Source organism: Phasianus colchicus, chromosome 2, assembly GCF_987193195.1.
Source record: "Phasianus colchicus chromosome 2, bPhaCol1.hap1.1, whole genome shotgun sequence".
NCBI classification, from domain to species: Eukaryota; Metazoa; Chordata; class Aves; order Galliformes; family Phasianidae; genus Phasianus; species Phasianus colchicus.
The window spans coordinates 40,572,096-40,591,980 of NC_143437.1; the positions used below are offsets into that span (position 1 = coordinate 40,572,096).

Genomic DNA, 19,885 nt, shown 5'->3' on the forward strand with positions numbered 1-19,885 from the left:
CAGCGCGCCGGGCAGCCGGGCCGGGGCGGCGCGGGGCCATGGGCGCCGCAGCGAAGGGGTAGGGCGGCCGAGCGGGGCGCGGCGGCGCTCGCAGAGCCATGGCGGCGGCGGTGGCGACGGCGGCCGGGCGGGCGCGGCGAGGGACGCCCATGTTCTCGGTAGGCGGCGCGGGGAGAGGGGCCGCCGCCTGCACGGGCCGCGTTCGCTCTGAAGCGGGGCTCGGGCGGGGCCTGCGGGCGGGCGGCAGGTGCCGGGCAGGATGGGAGGGAAGGCCTGCGGCTGTCCCCGGGTTCGGCTGTCGGAGTTCGGCTGTTTGGGCAGCAGTGTGCTGCTGTTGGCGTGTTCTCGGCTGAAGCGGCTGTTAGAGAGCTGTCACATAGACGGGTTTGACAGAGCGGGCCGCCCCGTGTTGTGTCCCCGTTTTTCCCTGAAGAGATTGAGATGTGGGCTGTTAAACCCGTCCTCTCGCTAGGATTGGGGCGAAGGGTTGGAAAAGAGGGATATGGCTCGTAGTTCCAGCTCGGGTTCCTGAGCGGCACTGCTGTATCTCCCTGGCGCTGTGCCGCTGTCCCAGGCGCACACGAGCGCGCTCCCGTTGTTGTGTTCTGAGGATCGTGGAGAGCTGCGGCATCCCCGCTCCGCGCTTCAGCCGTGTGGCAGTAACCACGTACAGAAGTGAGCTCTCTGGTGCCAGGGTTCTCAGCTGCGTATCCTCTAAGTGTGTCTCTGCCAGGCTGCAGGTGAATCCAAGCAGCAGTTTGTCTGTGCGGTTCTTTCGGCTCTCTCCGTGCCACGTTAGGCTGGGACATGAAATCTGGAAATGTGAAGTCAATGGAAGTAGTAGACAGGTGACTTCTCCATCGGCTGTGGCTTTGTACAGCCTCTGTCATCCACGACGTGCTCTCATGTTAATGGCTGCAGAAGCACAGCTGCTGCTGGTGTGGCTGATGCTACCAGAGCTGAGTTCTGGGTCCTTTTCCTCTCCCTTTCTCTTCTCTTTTCTTCCAAAAGTGGTTTATTTTTTTCTGTGTTATTTGTATACAGAAAGGTTGCTAGAAGGTATCAAGGCCACAGATGATGGACACAAACTATCTCTGGACTCCTTGTCAGCTTATGGCTTCCCTGGCACTTGTGTGACATCAGCTAGGTGAATGCTGTGGAAGAAGAAAGATTGAAAACTTTAATACTAAACTACGTAGGAAAAAAAGATAATAAAGCTTATAAATGGATGTGGGCCTACATTTAATATAGCATGTATGAGCTTAAACCTATTAATTTTTAAAAAAGCCTGTGTAGAGAGTGGTTGTGCAATTACTGTGGGACAGCTCTCTGAACTACGATACTGGAGAGAAAAGTGAGGTGAACTACCAAGCACTGGTGCAGTAAAGGATGGTACCAAAACCTGGCTGTAGCGTATGGGGGAAAATATAACAATGTCAGGCGTTATAGTAGAGGTTTGTGTTCTCTGATAAAATGAAATTGGCTCTTGATTCACTTGGGGTTTTGAAGGGCTTTTTTTTTTTTTTTTTTGTGGTTCTTAAGTGGAGATGTTCCTGATTCATGGTATTTTGTTTTGTTTTTCCGAACTGTCTTGTAGTGACAAATAGTCGGGAGCTAAATGGTGCACAGTGCTCACTCCAAATGTCAGCTGCTTTTGACAGTGTTGCTGATACAGCTACACTGAGCACACAGCGAAAGCTGACTCCCTCTCCCAGGGCTGAAAACCTAGCTGCTGCTGCTGAGTGTTTTGCTTATCTGTTTCTGGTGGATGTTTGCTGGCCAGGCCTTTGTCTTGGGGTCAGGGAAGGTTGCTGTAACAGCCTGGGAAACAATGCCTTTCATCCTTCACTTTTTTCCCCCAGTTTTTTTTTTCTTTTTTTTTTTTTTTCTTTAGCATCTTTTTCTAATAAATACTCTTAATCATAACTGTTACCTTTATATTTATGTTTCACTGAGTCTTGCTTGTCTGGTGAGTATTGCTGCTATTTAGAAGTTTGGAAGGATACAATTTGAGTTCTAGAAAGACTGAAGGGTCATTCACATAGGCTGTGCTGTTACAGAAGATAAAAGGAGACATCCCTCTCTAACACAGACTATGCCTGCTGTCTTGGGGAGAAGAGTTTTGTGAAAGAGATTTCTGCAGTGGGATGGATCCGCAACTAGTTCTAGATGCACTGTTAGCTTTCTTTCTTAACTGTGACACTGGTTACTCAGAGGCTGTGCTCTCTTTATAACTGTACTGTGCACTGTGTTGCATTCTGATCTTCACATGGCTGGTAGTTTGCTTTTTGTTTTGTTCCTACCTGGCTGTGCTTTCTGTACCTTTGTATCCAAGCTTGGTAAAAGCCAGAACAGATCACCAAGGTCGGAGGTGCAGCTTAAAGCAGCAGGGATACTACTTTCTTTTGTTGATGACTGTGTTCATATAATGTTGTTCCTGTTATTGTTTTCATGCAGCTGTAAGAGTAGAGATCAAAGCTGCTAATACCTATTAATCATGAAGAGACTAGAGGCAAGGCATTTTAGCTTTAAAGCAGAGGTGTTCCCTAAATCTCTTCCTGTTGGGCAGAATTAAGCAATGTGACATAGGGTGATCTGGAAACTTTTGCAGTTGGAAACGTTTGTTGCTTTTGTTTTGGTTCAATTATTTATTTTTTTTAAGTTTCTAATTGCAGCATTGTTCCAAGCAGTGCATTGTGCATGCACTCAGAGTGTGGAATGCAGACACTACAGAAATATGAAAAGAAGAAAAAAAAAAAAGTAAAGCAACCAAACACTGCAAAAGTTTTGCATCTAATACATTACTACTGCATCCAAGCATGTCCCTCAGTGCCACAGCCACACGTTTCTTCAGTACCTCTAAGGATGGTGACTCTACCACCTCCCTGGGTAGCCCCTTCCAATGCCTCACTGCTCTCCCTGAGTGGAAAATTTTCCTAATATCTGACCTGAACCTCCTCTGGCACAATCATTACCTGTCAGACTACACTTACATGGTTAGTGGGCATGGTGGGCGTGGGTTGGTGGTTGAACTAGGCTGTCTTAGTGGCCTTTTCCAACACTTAGAATTCTATGGCCAATGGATTCTTCTGATTTCAAAAGATCTCTGATTAAGTATTATGCATTGGAAACAGAAAAGTAAATCCCAGCACCCGAAATGGTGCCTCATTCTTTATTTGTATGTTCCTAGCAGAAAGAGCTCACATCAAAGAAAAGAGATGAGTTTGAAGATATCTTGGAGGAAAGACGATTGTCCAGTGACTTAAGATATGCAATGAAATGTTATACACCTGTGATCTATAAAGGACTTTCACCTTGCAAGCCAAATGCTATTAAAAGTGTTGTTCTCCAATCAGAGCAGGTTCAATATGTTATCAAGCAGGTGAGTCTGAACGCTGAGCTGTTAAACAAACTAAATTGAACACAGCCAAACTTTGTGTGGCAATAGGAAAAAGGAAATATTGCTGGCCTTGTCAAACACCATAGGTATAGTTTGGTAGGCGTTCCATTACATCAGTAACTTGAGAGCCATTCTCTTCTGGCAGGAAAGACAAGTACTGTTTTACCACAGGGTTGCCAGTAAAGCTGTTAGGTATCTGATTTATATTGCAGTGTTTTGATTTTGCTTATATGACACTTCAATATCCAATTTAACCAGCGTGCTTGACTTTTTTTGTGCCCTTCTCCACTGTCCTTGACACAGAGCAGCATTATGAAAGACACACTCTGCTTAGTAGACACTTTTGTACCTTGAGGATGTCTTGCAGCAATTTTATAGGCTAGCAATGTGTTTATGATGGAATCATAAGCACTACAGTCCCAAAAATGAAAGTTCTATTTCACACAATTCTTTGAAGTAGAAATACTAAGATGTGTCCACATTATTGTTTTAAGATGAAGGGCAGCTGCTACGTTGTATTGAATAAAATATTTTATATTCAACTGACTCATATTTTGAAATGGCTGGAATAAGGGAATTACTTAGCAGAAGTACCTATTTTCAGCATTAAAAAAATAAATAAATTCCAGGGTAGCAGATGTATGCATAAGATATTTCGGTTAGTTTGGAGTGAGTGGCTGCCATGATATTTTTATTTTGAAATGGTTGGTGTCAGGTATGATACATCAAAGCTTGCTATGAGGTTACACACTGAAGCATGATCGACATGTTTCAGTCTTACTGCCATCAGGAATTGCTAAGTAATATTTAATTTTCAATTTGGAAACATTAAAGCATTATCTGAAAGAAAATATTTTACATAGCATTTGTCAGGTAGATGCTTGTGTCATGTTTTCTTCTTAAGTGCTGTTTTTCTGATGGAAAATGATTTTGATAGAAATTTTTCAGATGAGTGTGAAGTGGTTGAAGGAGGTTCGTAGTCTTGCCATTGCAGTCTGCTTCTCAGCTGCAAGCTAGAGATTACTGCAAGTATTGCTGGCCTCTGAACTGAGCCATGCTATTTAGGAAGCTTTTTATTCTGTCGTTCTTCCTCTTTCTTCCTGTTGGATGTTCAGTAAAAAGCATGTTCCTCATTTCATAACAGCAAAAGATGAACTTTTCAGTTAAATATTTCTCTATTTAAAAGAGAATGTAAACTTCTCTTATATAAATAGATGATTATTAAGTCTGTTTAAAAAAAAAACCACTTCAAAATGGAATGTGCATAAGAACAGAAAAAAAACCCAACACATTGATATGCAAAGCTGGTAGAGACAGAGCTTTGTTTGCATTTCAGCTAGCCATTGCCAGAGTAATAAATGAAGTTCTTTGGTTAAGTCTTAAAATCCAACCCAAATGCACTTTTGAGATCTACTAGAATATTTCTGCAAGCTTAAGTTTCATTTTACTAATTAAAGAAAACTGCACACAACTTCTTCAGACCAATAATCTAGGAAATATTCTTAGAGTTTAAACCTCCTCTGAAGGTGCTACAGGCTAAAATATCCAGATAGTATGTTTTCGAGGAAGAAAAGTTACTACTCAGCCCCTGTTGACAGCTCAGCTTTAACATGGCTTTCTCATTCTGTTTGACACTGAACAGATTCTGTAAGATTAAATGTATGCCTACCAGATAAAACTCTAGAATTACTGCTGCTGTAACTGTTGTGGCACACTGAATAGTGTGTGTGGGCAAGGAGAAGGGTGCAACATCTGACTGTTCTTTTGTTTGCTTTATTTCTCTTTAGTTAGCAAAAGAAATGGGAGAATCGCCTGATATTATTCAAGAAGAAGCCATGGAAATCCTGGATGAGATGGGTCACAGTATGCAATTAGGAACTGTCAGATTTTTTGCCTTTACTCTGAGCAAAATATTTAAACAGCTATTCCAGAGAGTTTGTGTGAATGAAGAAGGAATGCAGAGAGTGAGTACTGTTCAAGAAAAACAAAAAACTGTAATATTTTCCTACTGATACTTAGGCAGAGGCTCCAATCTTCACTACTAGGAAAAAATACAAAAGATACGCTTCTTTAAAAAAGACTGCATTTGTGTTTACTGCTGCTTTTCTTAGTAAAGAGGAGAAAAGTCAGATGATGTGTATTTGAGGCAAACAGAAAAATTTTTCAAATTCTTCTGATGGTAAGGAGACATTTTAGATAAAGCTTCTTGCATCTTTTGCAGATTATGTAGGCCTTCACTTGAGATGTATTTGGCAGTAAGGATTAATATTTCTAAGGTTTTAAAATACATATTATTCATGCTATGTGTTTTGATGCTGAGAAAGAACATCCCTCATGTACTGAGGTGGCCCTGTCTTTTCAGTCCTGTGGTACCTTTAAGCAATAGGGTTCTATTCTGGAAACATTGCTCCAAATTTCCTGTGGTTCCATGCTGAAAAAGATATGAAGTGAACAAAGAAACTGTACTCAACGAATGAGCTTCTATTCTTCTTAAGCTGTGTGAAGATCTGTATCTGCAAGTTTCAACAGCAATTCTGCAATTACTGGAACAATATTGTTTATTCTTGTTTCTTTTTTCAGTTGCAACGTGCCATTCAAGAGCACCCAGTTGTACTGCTGCCCAGTCACCGAAGCTATGTAGACTTCTTGATGCTGTCTTATTTGCTATATACTTATGACTTGGCTTTGCCTGTCATTGCTGCAGGAATAGGCAAGTATGTTCTTTTAATGGTGTTTTCAGGATTCAGAGAACCAGTAGCAAGGGATCAGGTAGCTGCTGCTATAAACAGTTATTTAATTTCTGTTGCAAATACTCTTTGTTAAAATGTCTTTGAATTAGATGTTTGCATGGTCATGCCCCTCCTCTGTGCTGAGTCCAATCAAAAGTGATTATTTTTCATAGCAAGTTCAACCAGAAGTACCTCACCTGTAGACCCAAGGCTGGGAAAAGACAGGTGTTGTGAAGCAGACTTCTCTATTGCTTTCTTTGCCTGGAAACAGACAAAAGCTTGGCCAAGAGTTACTGTGTACACAGAGCCTTTTGTGACACTTGATACAGCTTTAAGTACCGTCACAGTAGCCTGATATGAAGTGCCAATTACCTCTTGCTGGTTGGTGGTGTGACTGATTCCTTGAAACTGATTGGTGACATCGGGATTGGAGGCTGCCTGAGCTGTAGTGACCTTGCAATGATGGAGTTCACTCTTGAGGGATATTGGACAGGCAGAGAATAAAATCAGGAAGCTTAATTTTAGGAAAGCCAGCTTTCAGCTCTTCATGAGTTAGTCAACAAAAGCCCCTGGAAATCTGTCCTCAGGGACAAGGGAACAGAACAGAGCTGGCAGATCTTTCAGGAAGCTTTTCTTAGGGCACAAGAGCTCTCCTCAAGGTGGAGGAAGTCTGGAAAGGAAAGCAAAAGACTGGCATGGCTGAACCAGGACCTGCTGGTCAAACTGGAGTGCAAGAAGAAAATGCACAATGGAATCAAGGATAGGTAACCTGAGAGGAGTTTAGTGGTGCTGCTAGGCTGTGTAGGAATGGGGTCAGGACAGCCAAGGCCCAACTGAAATTGGATTTGGCAAGGGGCACAAAGAAGAATAAGAAAGACTTCTATGGGTACGTCAACCAGAAAAGGAAAGTTCAGGAGGGTGTACACCTTCTTGTGAGCAATACAGACAGGCTTGTAACAACAGGCAAGGATAAGATTGAGGTACTCAAAACTTTTTTTGCTTCAGTCTTTGCTTGATACTGTTCTGCACACAGCTGTTGAGTGGATGGTTCAGAAGGTGGGAACTGGGAGTGTCATGCCTCTCCAACCATAAGAGAAGGTCAGGTTTATGACCACGTGAAGAACCTGGACATCCATAAGTCTATGGGTCCTGATGAGATGCATCCCAGAGTCCTGAGGGAATTAGCTGACATAGTTGCCAAGCCACTCTCAATGATGTTTGAAAAGTCATGGCGATCAGGTGAAGTCACTGGTGACTGGAGGAAAGGCCATGTCACATTCATTTTTAAGATGGGTAGAAATAATGACAGAGGGAACTACCAATCTGTCAGCCTCATCTCTGTGCTGGGGAAGATCACGGAACAGATCCTTCTAGAAGCTATGCTGAGGCACAGGGAAGAGAGGGATAACCAGCATGGCTTCACCAAGGGAAGGTCCTGCCTGACCAACCATGTTGTGTTTTATGATAGTGTAGCTGCATCAGTGCACGAGGGAAGAGCTGATGATGTCATCTGTCAGGACTTCAGCAAGGCCTTAGACATGATCCCCCCATAACATCCTTCTCTCCAAATTAGAAATATATGGATTTGATGGGTGGGCTGTTTGGTGGTTGGAGAACTCGTTATCAGATCATATCCAGAGAGTAGTGGTCAGTTTCTGAATGTCCAGATGGAGATCAGTGACAAGTGGTGTCCATCAGGGGTCAGTACTGGAACTAGTGCTTTTTAACATCTTCATCAGTGATATCAGCAGTGGGACTGAGTGCACCCTCAGCACATTTGCAGATGACATCAACCTGTGTGGTGCGGTCAACACGTCTGAAGGATGGGAAGCCGTCCAGAGAGACCTAGACAGACAGGCAATACCAATGGGCCCAGGTGAACCTCCTGAGGTTCAACAAATCCAAGTGCAATGTCTGTCACCCGGGTCATGGTAACCTTTGCTATCAATACAAGCTGGGGGATGTTAGAGTAGAGTACAGCCCTGCCAAAAACAACTTGGCAGTGGTGGATGGCAAACTGAATATGAGCCAGCAATGTGCCCTGGCAGCCCAGAAAGCCAACTGTATCCTAGGCTGCATCAGAAGAAGCATAGTCAGCAGATCAAATGAGATGATCCAGCTCCCTCTACTCTGTGCTGGTGAGGCTTCCACTGGAGTACTGTGTCCAGATGTGGACTCTTTGGTACAGGAGAGACATAGACCTGTTAGAGCACCTTCAGAGGAGGGCTACAAAAATGATCCAAGGGATAAAACACCTCTCCTACAAGGACAGACTGAGAGACCTGGGGATGTTCATCCTGGAGAAGAGAAGGCTCCAGGAGACCTGAGAGTGGCCTTTCAATATCTAAAAAGGGGCTATAAAAGAGGAGACAGACTCTTTAGCAGAGTGCAGAGCTAGAGAAATAGTGTGGGCATGAGGCACATGAAAGGTGCTTTTGAATCCCAGTTCCTGGTGTGGCAGTGTGCACTGGGGAGAAGTGTGGTCATGGCAGCTGCATCCTGGCTGAGGGATTGTTTGGGAAGTAGGAGGATGGAGGTAAAGGAGAGGATAGAGTCTGTTCTGTGGTGAGAGAGGGAGGGTAGTAGGACCCTTACAAGAGTCAAAGCTCTTACAGCAGCTGTTGTTGCCCAGAGTCCTGTAGCTAATTTCCTTTTATCTTTTTTCTTCATATCTAGTGACTGAATATCTGTTCTCAAATGTTTTACTGATTGAGATAACAGGAAAGCTGAAGCAGCAAATGGCCAGTTGCTATGTGGACTCATCTTAAATACCTCCCCAGAATATTTGTTACTACTGAGCACTTCCTGCTTTTAACAATCTAAGCATTGAGGGATTGCTTGAAACCAGAAAATTATCAAAAATTTTGTCTGGCTTATGCTACCATTCCCAAATTGATGAGTTGGACTCTTATATAATATAACATAATGTAATTGGTTAGTTTCTTGCTGGGGTTAATTTGTGTCTTCCGAGATGCTTTCAGTGGTAACTGATCTTTCTGGAGATGAGTGAGACAAAGTACTTGAAAAAAAAATAATCCTCATTATGGCTGAAATCTGGATGTCTGAATTATAAAAAGAAAAGAAATTGATATGAGTGCTATTTCCTTATATACACACACATATGATAATGCTTTCAACTATATATATATATATATATATATATATATAACATACCAGTCATGTCTTGCAAGCATTGCAAGCAACAACACAATCCTTGAGAGAGATCTCTTTTATTCTGGTAATTAAATCAGTTTATTACAGAACGTAGTTGGTTCTGCTGGCAGATATTATTAAATTCTCTGTGTGTGGATTTAATTTCTGTTTGATTGTATTTCAGATTTCCTAGGAATGAAGATAGTTGGTGAACTGCTACGAAGGGCAGGTGCCTTTTTTATGCGACGTTCCTTCGGTGGCAACAGACTCTATTGGGCAGTTTTTGCTGAATATGTAAAAACTATGTTAAGGGTAAATACATTATTGAGCTCTCAAAATGTATGCTTAAGAAATACTCTATTGCAATGATTCACTTAAAATAAGTGTGACATCGTGGGCATAAAATTAAAGTCTTCACTGATGGAGCAAATGCATTTTACCTCAGAGTTAATGCTGGTGAGGAGCATGCATGTGCTGTTACTGCATTTCAGCAGTGGGCAGTTAACAAATTGCTGCTTATCAGTTGCTTTGGATTGTGTACCCATATCACATGACAGAGAAAATGTTTCTGTTAATTAAACTACATAGTTTGACAAATACAATAGATGAATACAGATTTGAAATGACTGAGGTTGGAGTGGCATGGCTTCCATGAAAAAAAATCTGCTTATGTTTTAAGTACTTTGAATTATTTGTAGGCAGTAAGGAAGAAATATTTTTGTTTTTCTGACCAGCTTTTTGTTTGTTTTACTTTTGAAGAATGGCTATGCCCCAATTGAGTTTTTTCTTGAAGGAACTAGAAGCCGCACTGCTAAGACTCTGACTCCAAAGTTTGGTAAGTTTCTTAAAAATTTGCAACCTTTTATGGTGATCAGTGTTTTCATTAGTGGCTATGTTCTTCCTAAATTCTTCGGACAGGAAGAGGTGTTGAAGTGGTGGGAAACTGGTGAGGTCTGTGAGCAGTGGAGAATACTACAGTTAAAGTTCCAAAGCTATATTAAGAAGATCAATACATGTCTCTTGCATTCTGTTTTCTCTTCAATTGTGTACTTAATTGCATAATTCTTTCCTCTTTTCTTTCTGGAAAACAGGCATTCCCTTACCACCTCAGAAAAATCATAGATTAACTCTTTGTAAAAGTCATAGGGAATCTTTAGAAAGACATGTACAAGAACAGAGCAGTACTTCTGAAAAGAGCACAAATAGCTGTGCAAATGTATTGCTTACATTCACCTTCTGTTTTAAAGCTTGAACAGTGTCTTCTGCATCTGCTTGCTCCAAGAGGACAAAAATGATGCACACCTATTAGTAGTTTCTAAAATGTAAATCTATCTTTTTCGAAGTTAAATTGCGGTTGCTCTTCCTTCCTTGAAAAAGGCAAGGGACTCACTTTTTTTCTTTTTTTTTCTTTTTTCTTTTCTTTTTAATCTAATTTGCAGGTCTTCTCAGCATTGTGATGGAACCATTTTTTAAACGTGAAGTCTTTGACACGTACCTTGTTCCCATCAGCATCAGCTATGAGAGGATATTAGAAGAATCTCTTTATGCATATGAACTCCTAGGAGTCCCAAAGCCCAAAGAATCTACATCTGTATGTAAATTCCTTAAGAACAGAACATAAGTGGTTGTATATGCATCATGTAGCTCTAAAATTTGTTTTTTACTCTTTCCATTTCCTTAGGGGTTGTTAAAGGCCAGAAGAATCCTCAGTGACAATTTTGGTACCATACACATCTATGTTGGCCAGCCGGTGTCACTTAGAACATTGGCTTCCGGGAGAATCAATCTATGCCCATATAATTTAGTTCCCAGGTACCAAATATTGTTATGGTTTATACAGGAAAGCACTTGTTTAATTCTCAAAAATATTGAAATAATTAATAACTCTCTGTTTTACTTCTGTTTCACTTTCTCTCGCCTCCCCATCATCTTCAGTGAAGATGTTCTGTCTGAGCGCAGGGTTATCATGCTTCTGACTGGTTGTTTCTGTTACAAGTTGTTAATTCCATTGCTTTGTTCTAAGGGGGAGGATATCTTATTTAAAAGTTTATTGTGATGTATGCCCTAGGCAAAGCTCTATTTTCTGAGAATTCAGTAGCTCTGTCACATAGAAACTCCCCTTTCTTCCCTTTCTTGCTTATTACTGCAAGCAGTTATGTGATCGTGAAGTAAGGAAGATGGAGCTATGGCTGGATGTGGTGATTGTGTAATTTGATATATAAAATCTAGTTTATTTGTCTATTTTGAGGATAGCAAGTAGCAAGTGTACAACATCAATACAAAGTTCAGATTCAAATGTTGTTGTGAATTTACTGATGTTTTGATCTGTACTATATAGTGCAAAGAACTCCCCTGCAGATGTTAGGATCTGGGAGCGATACATAAAAGAAATAAGGAAGAGTGTGATTTATATTCCAGATGTTGAAGCTTTTTAACCTTGAACTGCACTGTTTTTTTTTTGTTTGTTTGTTTGTTTGTTTTAAGGCATCTTCCACAAAAGCCAACTGAAGATATTCAAGAATTTGTCAGTGATGTAGCTTATAAAATGGAACTCCTGCAAATAGAAAACATGGTTTTGAGCCCATGGGTGCTAGTTGCTGCTGTTCTGCTCCAGAATTTGCCTGCCATTGATTTTGAACTTCTAATAGAAAAGACTGTGTGGCTCAAAGGCTTAACTCAGACTTTTGGAGGATTCATTGAATGGCCAGGTATGCATTGAAAGTGTTATTTCTATTCCTTTTGTTGTTTGTGAAGGATACATAATATTTTCCTGAAAGCAGTGTATGGTGACAACTTTACAGATTGTTTTCATAGGTGCTGAGTCACGAATGGATTTTAGCATAAGCCAAAAATGACACTAATGTAGAAGGGGGTTTGTCTTAGGCTGTAGAATATGCTACCTTGAAAGACAGTTAGACTGATGCAGGGGAGGTATTTTACTGTGATTTCTGTAACTGTGGAATGAGGGGGAAATTGTAAGCTGTTTATATTAAGCACCAAGATTTGCCTAGTATCTTTCTGAACCCTATATATTTCACAGGGTTACAATTCTGAACCCTACACAATTTCACACAGTTACCCATTCTGCAAGGGTAACTGAGTAAAATGCTACGTTTGTGGTATGACACTGAGTTGTTACTGTGATAAGGAACTAGCCCGAACAAATGTGGGAGATAAATAAAATCCAAACTTTCTCCTTCCTTTTCTGAACAATTGTTTTAAACATCTCTCAGTGAGCTGAGATGTGATGCAGATGATGTGGAGCCTCAGGACATAAGTGACAAAGTCAGCAAAGAAAAGTAGTATGTGATGCAAATACATTCACCTTTTCCACTGTCAGTATATTTAAACTATGGATCTTTGCTTTGTAGTCATAATCAAGGATTCCTCTCAGTGTTATGATAGAGAAATAAGAGCAGACCACAGTAATAACAGAACTCTGACATTTCTGGAAAAATAGCACTTCTCTTTTCAGGGATCTTCATTGTAGTGAATGCAAACAAAGTCTGCTCCTTCCAGACTGTAAAAGGAAGAATTTCATGGTGATGTTAAAACATTGTTTAGAATCTGATTGCACGGTAAAGCAAAAACATGCTGCTTTCATGTGTGCTTATTTTATTAGCAACAATGAATAAGCTTTTGCTTTAGTAGAGTTGTGGTGTAGTCAGGGAATGGAAAATGGGCAGGGCATTTGAAATACAGACAACAATTGTGAAGATTTTGTTTGAGTGTGCTGGCCATGCAGTAGGTATTCATTTGTGTCAAAACAAGATTTGCTGTGTGTGTGTGGGTTGGCTTTTCTTTGGCAATAATTTGAAAGAATAAATGTTTTAAAAGGTTAATTTGAAGGCATCACTAAGACAAGCAAGTACATGCACCTCATCTATTCTTCTATCTCCAGACAACCAGCTGTTTCTCCTCGTATCATGCTGGCTGGTTGTTACAGGCAGAATATTTCTTTATATGTTACAATATATTAAAAATGGGAGCTGCAAAATAACTCGATCACGCCTCTGGTTCTTATTATGCTGAGAGGCTTGAGAAAATGATGGGAAAACTGGAACACACTAGCCAAAGGAACAAATAAGGTGCAAGGAGGGTTCTACATGAAAGCCAGTGGGAAAGAATTTGAAATACATATTTTTGTGAAAGACTTCATTGATTTGATATGCCTGTATTGCTGTGATCATGTAAACTGTATTTTTGTGTTCATTTAGCAGTTTTTATTGTTTCTCTGCTTTCCAAATGCTTCGCATTCCATGGAAGTCATGCTTAAAGCTAAAGATAGTTTAAAAACAGAAGTGTATTTCAAGACTTGAGATGCTGTTCTCTGTCTGTTTGTGATGTGTTACTCTGACAAAAGGAAGTCTTACCAAAGTATTGCAAGGCTCATATCTGCCTTTGAAGAAATTTCTTAAAAAGAAACGAGAAAACCACAAAATCCATAGAGTTCTTTGCTTAAGGCATTTTAAAAGAATTTTAACAGAACTTGGGTTTAAGTGCAAACTTTTCTCTTTGAGCAAGTTTATTATGTAATGACATTTCTTTTAGGATTTTTTGAACTTAATTTGGTATGAGGAATGCTTTGCATAAGAAAGCTGTGGAAAAACTTGATGAAGACTTGTTCATCTGATTGAAAACTTACGGTGCTAGAAATGCCTAATCAAAAGTATTTCTCTAAGGATAAATGTATCCATCAGACAGTTCTAGCCTTCTAGTTGGGGGCTCAGAATCTTTGTTCCAGAGACAAAGGAATTTCATTTTATTGCTAGAAAGTGGAAGAATTTAAAGAGTTCTAATTGCAGAACTATCTGAAATTTATTCTCTCCATTGCATACAGTGCCTAGGCCGAGTGTTTTTCTAACTGAATGATGTCATGGTTCTCCTCTGTGATAAAGCTTAATGAAATACTGGTGCATTTTAGGCAGTTTGAACAGAGGTATGTTCCCTATTGTGTTTTCCTGATAGATAATCTGTGTGCCAAAAAAGCAGTTATGTCGGGCCTCACCCTGCACTCCAACATTGCGCGCCTCGTCGATGGCCATGTGGTCCTCAATGACAAAGGAATAGAAGATGGAGCCGTAGGGGAAATAGTCTTTAAGCGGGCTTTGGTCATCCTCATGTGTAGTACCTACAGAAACCAGCTACTGAATGTGTTTGTACGTCCATCTCTGGTGGCACTTGCCTTGCAAATGACACGCAGCTTCAGGAAAGGTACGTTTGGGTAGCATGGAGAGCCCAGTGCCTTCGCTCCCTGCTCTGCCATCAGCAAGAGGGGCAGGAGGTTCCCGTAGCTGATAGGGGGAGGTTCTTGAGAAAGTTATGCCAGGATTCTGAATAAGGTCTCATGGCATAAGGTGAATGTGTTGGGGGAACAGTGGTATTTTGCTTGACTTTCTTGTTTGTTTACCTCCTGATACTTTTGAAAGTAGGCATATTCAGCTGAGAGAGCAGAGTTATGATGAGATGATCGTCATTCTTGTTTACACTATTCTGCAATCCAGAAGCAATTGAGTTTAGAAGTTAAATGTCTGGGAGTGCTTGGGTTCCTTCCCTTGCAGTATGCATTCTGAAACTCCCATAGGGTAAAATGGCCCCAAAAATACTATCAACCTTCATACTTCACCTATTGAAGTAGAGCTTTGTTTGGAAGTCTCTCCTGCTTTTACAGCAAGGCTTCTTTTCATGGTGGTAATACAGTGGTTTATTTGCTTGTTTTGTTGATGTTCAGCAGGCCTGCTTTTTAGGTTACAAGTTCATGTATCATGCAGCCAGTTCTCAATCTTTCTTCTCAGAACTGTATCTGAAGTGTTTCGCTGTTTTCTAGAACTTGTCTCATTAAGTTATATTTCAAAACATATGCCTTGACTTTGTGCAGCATCTGATTATATGGTATTTAATGCATGTTCTGGGAATCTACAGTTCCCTGTTATTTCCTTTTAGTAACAACTGAATTGAGTACTTGCTGTTCCACTGTGATGCTTTCAGTTGTATATATACGTAGTGCTCTGAATGACCAGTCCAAATTCTATCTAAAGTGGATATTCCCTCTAAAATAAGGTTTAAATGACTTTTCAATGGCATGTTTTTAATTACCTTTTTAAATAACAGTGTATTTTTTTTTTTCAGAGGAAGTCTACAGCAGCTTCAGCTTCTTGAGGGATATCTTCTCTGATGAGTTCATCTTCTTTCCTGGTATTTCATTGAAGGTAAAAACATCCCTTATACAAAAATAATGATAGTAGTACAGCCAACTAAAATAGCATCTGATTTTGGATCTCACCTTAATGTGTGCTTTATGAGAAATACCTGCAGAGATAATTGCTTGATCTGTGAGAGGAAGAACTTAAAAGAAGGTCAGAGTGGAGGTATTCATTTGGTTAGTTGCAAATTATTGTCTGAATCCACCAGGTTGCCACTCCTCCCCTCCAAGAACCAAAATCCCCCAAAAAACACAGTCCACAGAACCAGAACATTAACTCTTTAAGTTCCACTGCTTTACATGATGTTATGATGTGGAATACCACCAACAAAAATCACAAAACCATGACAGCTGGGCCTGGTGCACCCCAGGCTACAGTTGGCCTTTTGGGCTTCCAGGGAACACTGCTGGTTTGTGTTTTATTTGCTGTCAGCTAGAGCCCCCAGATCCCTTTCAGCAGGGCTGCTGTCTAAGTGTTCATTCTCCCAGCTCCATACGTATTTGCAGGGTTGCCCATCTCAATTGTAGAACCCAGTGCTTGCCCTTGTTAAACTTCATATGGTTGGTGATTGCCAGCCCTCCAATTTGTAGATCTCTCTGTAAGGCCTCTCTACCCTTGAAGGAGTCGACAGCTCCTCCCAATTTAGTATTGTTTTTAAGCTTCCTTAATGAACCTTCAAGTCCTGCATTGATGAAAGCACTGAAGAGGACTGTCCCTAAAACAGAGCCTTGCAGAACCCTACCAGTAACTGATAAAATTCCATTTAGTGATGCAACTCACTATAAATGTGTCTTGCTGTTGTTTTTGTTATGGTGGGTTGGTTGGTTGGTTTGTTTTTGGATAAAGCTCTCTGCACTTGTTTAGATGCTAGCAATTCAGTTGTGCTTCCCTCTTCCAGGATTTTGAGGAAGGGTGTTTTCTTCTCACAAAATGCGATGCGATTCAAACAACTCAACAGGAAATCTACCCTACTGACAAAGGAAGTGTTGTAGTATCTTTCTTGTCAGCTATGTTCAGACCATTTGTGGAAGGCTATCAGGTATGATGTTTTTCAGAAATTGTGTTTTTTTTTTTTTTTTTTATCCTGTGTTTTGTAGGAAAACTACAAGTACAGTGATACTTGCGCATTAAATGGCTGGGGAGTGGAAGAATGGAAAAATAGTAGTAACCTGACCATTCTTCAGAAGCCTGATTACAAGTTTGGCTGAGGATTTTCAAAATGAATAAAACAATAAACTATCTTGTAATCTAATAAGCTACAAACCTCACAGGGAGTGTGCTGCTGGCAGGCTCCATTGCTCTTTCTTACTGGGAGTTTTCACTTCATTCCTTTTTTGGACTGTCCTGCTTGGTTCAGAAATGAGTTTGTATGTGACAGGTTCTTATCTCTTTAAATTCTTTTCCCTAAGATTTTAATATAGCTAAATACTTACATTCCTGTGACAAGTAATGTATACATAAGGAAGAGGAGACTAAAATCTCTGATATATTTATATCAGCATAATGCTGAGAGGAATGCAGACGTATGAACTTAGTAGATGAGGGAACTGTTACTGATCTGCTGTCTCTGACTTAGGTTGATTGGTACTGACTTGTGTGGTTTTTCCCATCTGTAAAACAGATAATGCTCTAATAAAATTATACAGGCTTAGATTGCAAGAACAGAAACGTTAAATTAATGTCCAAGGTAACAATTACAGTAATATTGAATCTTATTTTAATACCTCATGCTTGTTAAACAGTAATAAAATTTTCAGATATGCTATTTAATAATACCTTGTAAGTTCCTCTGCTAACTTTTCAAAGTGTAATAATATTACTACTTTGTAAGGACGTTTGTTTGTACTTAAAAACAAATCGACAATCACAAGGAAGTGCTAATTTTTTTTTTCTTTAAATGTTAGTTAATTTTCAGATATCTATCAAAGGAAACAAAAGAAGCCTTTACTGAGAAGCAGTTTGTACCTGGAGTTCGCAACTTTGTTTTTCAACTCCTTGAGAAGGGTACGTACAGCTGTAATGCAATTTTATTTTACAAGTGTGACCTGTTAATGGCAGTGATAAAACTTTTAATTGTGTTTCTGCTTTTTTTGTAGGGGCTACACAGTGTTATGAGGCGCTGTCTTCTGACATGCAGAAAAATGCCTTAGCAGCTCTTGTGCAACTGGGTGCAGTGAAGAAGAAGAAAATGTGAGTCAAATTGGCTCTCTGGTATATAAAAGACAAAGTGTGGCCTTTCTGGAAATTCTTAATGACTGAGCTATTAGTATTAAGTAGAATAAGAGCAATACAATTTCTTGAACAGCAGCCAACTGAAGCATGATTTGGGTGTACCTGAGTTGCAGTGAAGGCCTAGGTACTTCTTCCTTTCTGTGCAGGTTGTGGAAGCGGGATGCCATCCCTCAGGGTGAAAATGCTCCATGGGCTCCAGCAACAGAATTCAGTAACCCACTAGTGGGCTTCTTCTGACTCTCCTTTCTGTGCTTTTTGGTTTTCAAAGTTTCTGTCAGGTTTTGATGTGCAAATAGAACAATCCTGCTTATTTTTAATGAAGGAATTGTTATTCTGTGTTTTATAATAAGACTCATCAGGCAATGCAAGCAATAATTGGAAACACTAATACTTTTCAAATATTTTGGCACTGACATCTCAAATCAATTTAACTGAAAACTTAGTTATTAAGGTTATTTAATGCAGTTCACAGTGTACAGTTCTAAAGTTAAAAAGCAGCTCTAGTTACACAGGAACATAGTGACATGCATTTCATGTTACCAAATCAATTAGCATTGTGGTGGTACTACTTCTATTAAAAAGTATAACCATAGGAGTCCCTGCTATGAGTCCTTGCTTGGCCTTGGCTGTTTGCACAGAACACTGTTGGCCACTGAAGACCCTGAGGCATTTTCTTGTGTGTCTGTTGAGGAAATTAATTGTTTAAGGCTTGTAGTGTTCATCGTAAGCACACAAAGTGCTGCTGTAAGTCCCCTGCAATGTCACTGTGCTAAATGGATATTTACAGCTGGATTCCCTTTCTTCCCCTTTTAAATAAATGAAACAAATTGAGTGCAACAGATTTTGAGACCAGCTGAAGATTTCAGATATATGATTTCAGAGATAGAGTCTTGAAAATAGTATTAATAAAAACAAACAAGCAAATGTTCTTCTACTGCAGTTATCCTTAATGAAAATGGGAAGAGAGACATAGGGAGTGTAAGCATGAAGAAGAATTAAAAAAAAACAACATAACAATCCTTGAGCACAATTTGTTTAAAAGTCTACCATGCCCTAAAAATTAATGTTTGCTGGCAGGATGAAAAATATGATTAATTTATGATTATTTTAGTAATTTCTAACAAATGAGAAATAATCATTGAAAAAGCATTGCATGGTTTTGTTTTTGAACCACAGGTCCAATGGATTCTCTTACAGTGTAAATCAAGAGGCTATCCATAAAATCCTGAATGTGTTTGGTAAGTGATGTCTGATTTGTTTGGAAAGCTGCTTGACTTGTACATGAATTTGGACAATGAGCATATACTAGACCTAGGAATATTTCCAGCTGTTTCTTAACTATTTTTCCTAATAATTTGTCAAGTTAATCCATAGAGGAATACGGTATTTTGGGGGTTTGGTGTTTTTTGTTTTGTTTTGTTTTGTTTTGTTTTGTTTTGTTTTTTTTGCAATACTACTAACTATGCAGCTTTGAACATCTGTTAGACTTACAGACTCATTAAGGTACTAAAAACCATTAAGGTTGGAAAAGACCCTTGATATCATCAAGTGTAACCATTGGCCCAACCCCACCACGCCAACTAACGGTGTCACTCAGTGCCACATCCACGTGGTTTTTGAGCACCTCCAGGGATGGTGACTCCAGCAGCTCCTTGGGCAGCCCTTTGCTCTTCCTGGACTGAAGGACTGAACTCCTAACATCCAATCTTCTCTATCTGAAACATCACACAAGCCAATGTCCAAAGAAAATACACCAACAAATAGTTTATTATAGCTTTTTGTGCTAAGCGTTGCCTTTCTGCTTTCCTTGCCAGATGCCAGGACACCTGTACAGAAGCCCATGGCTGCACGGCTCTGAATACAGAAGCTCCACCCGCCCGCTAATGCCGCACCGACCGAGACCGCGTCCTCTCAGCGCACCCAGAATCCCGACAGGAGCGTGGGGCGGGCTGTAGGGAGTGCGTGTGTGTGTGTGCGTGTGTGTGTGCGTGCTTCAGCGGAGCTGCTTCCTGCTGCCACTGAGAGACGGTGCCGCTGAGGGTTGCAGTTGATTTCTATACTCACCGTGTTTTGTTGTTTTTTAAATTGATTAAATGTTTTTTGGGTTGGTTTTTTTTGTTTGGTTGGTTTATTTTTTTGGGAGGGATACGTATTTAAAGAGAAGTGCA

At 40.3% G+C, this 19,885-nt stretch overlaps 1 protein-coding gene across 2 annotated transcripts; it reads left to right on the forward strand.

The window, feature by feature from the left end:
- On the forward strand, positions 1-19,830 carry GNPAT (glyceronephosphate O-acyltransferase). Of its 2 annotated transcripts, none has more exons than XM_031613482.2 (16): positions 1-158; positions 3,191-3,382; positions 5,188-5,364; positions 5,981-6,110; positions 9,467-9,594; positions 10,042-10,117; positions 10,722-10,873; positions 10,964-11,094; positions 11,767-11,990; positions 14,251-14,496; positions 15,412-15,491; positions 16,384-16,524; positions 17,390-17,489; positions 17,582-17,675; positions 18,894-18,955; positions 19,532-19,830. In XM_031613482.2, exons 1-16 carry the CDS (start codon positions 99-101, stop codon positions 19,573-19,575), a joined length of 2,037 nt encoding a protein of 678 aa, XP_031469342.2. In that variant the 5' UTR covers positions 1-98; the 3' UTR covers positions 19,576-19,830. The 2 variants fall into 2 exon arrangements, with proteins under 2 accessions (XP_031469342.2, XP_031469350.1); XM_031613490.2 differs by having other exon boundaries at positions 4-158; positions 3,194-3,382.
- Positions 19,831-19,885: the final 55 nt, after the last annotated feature.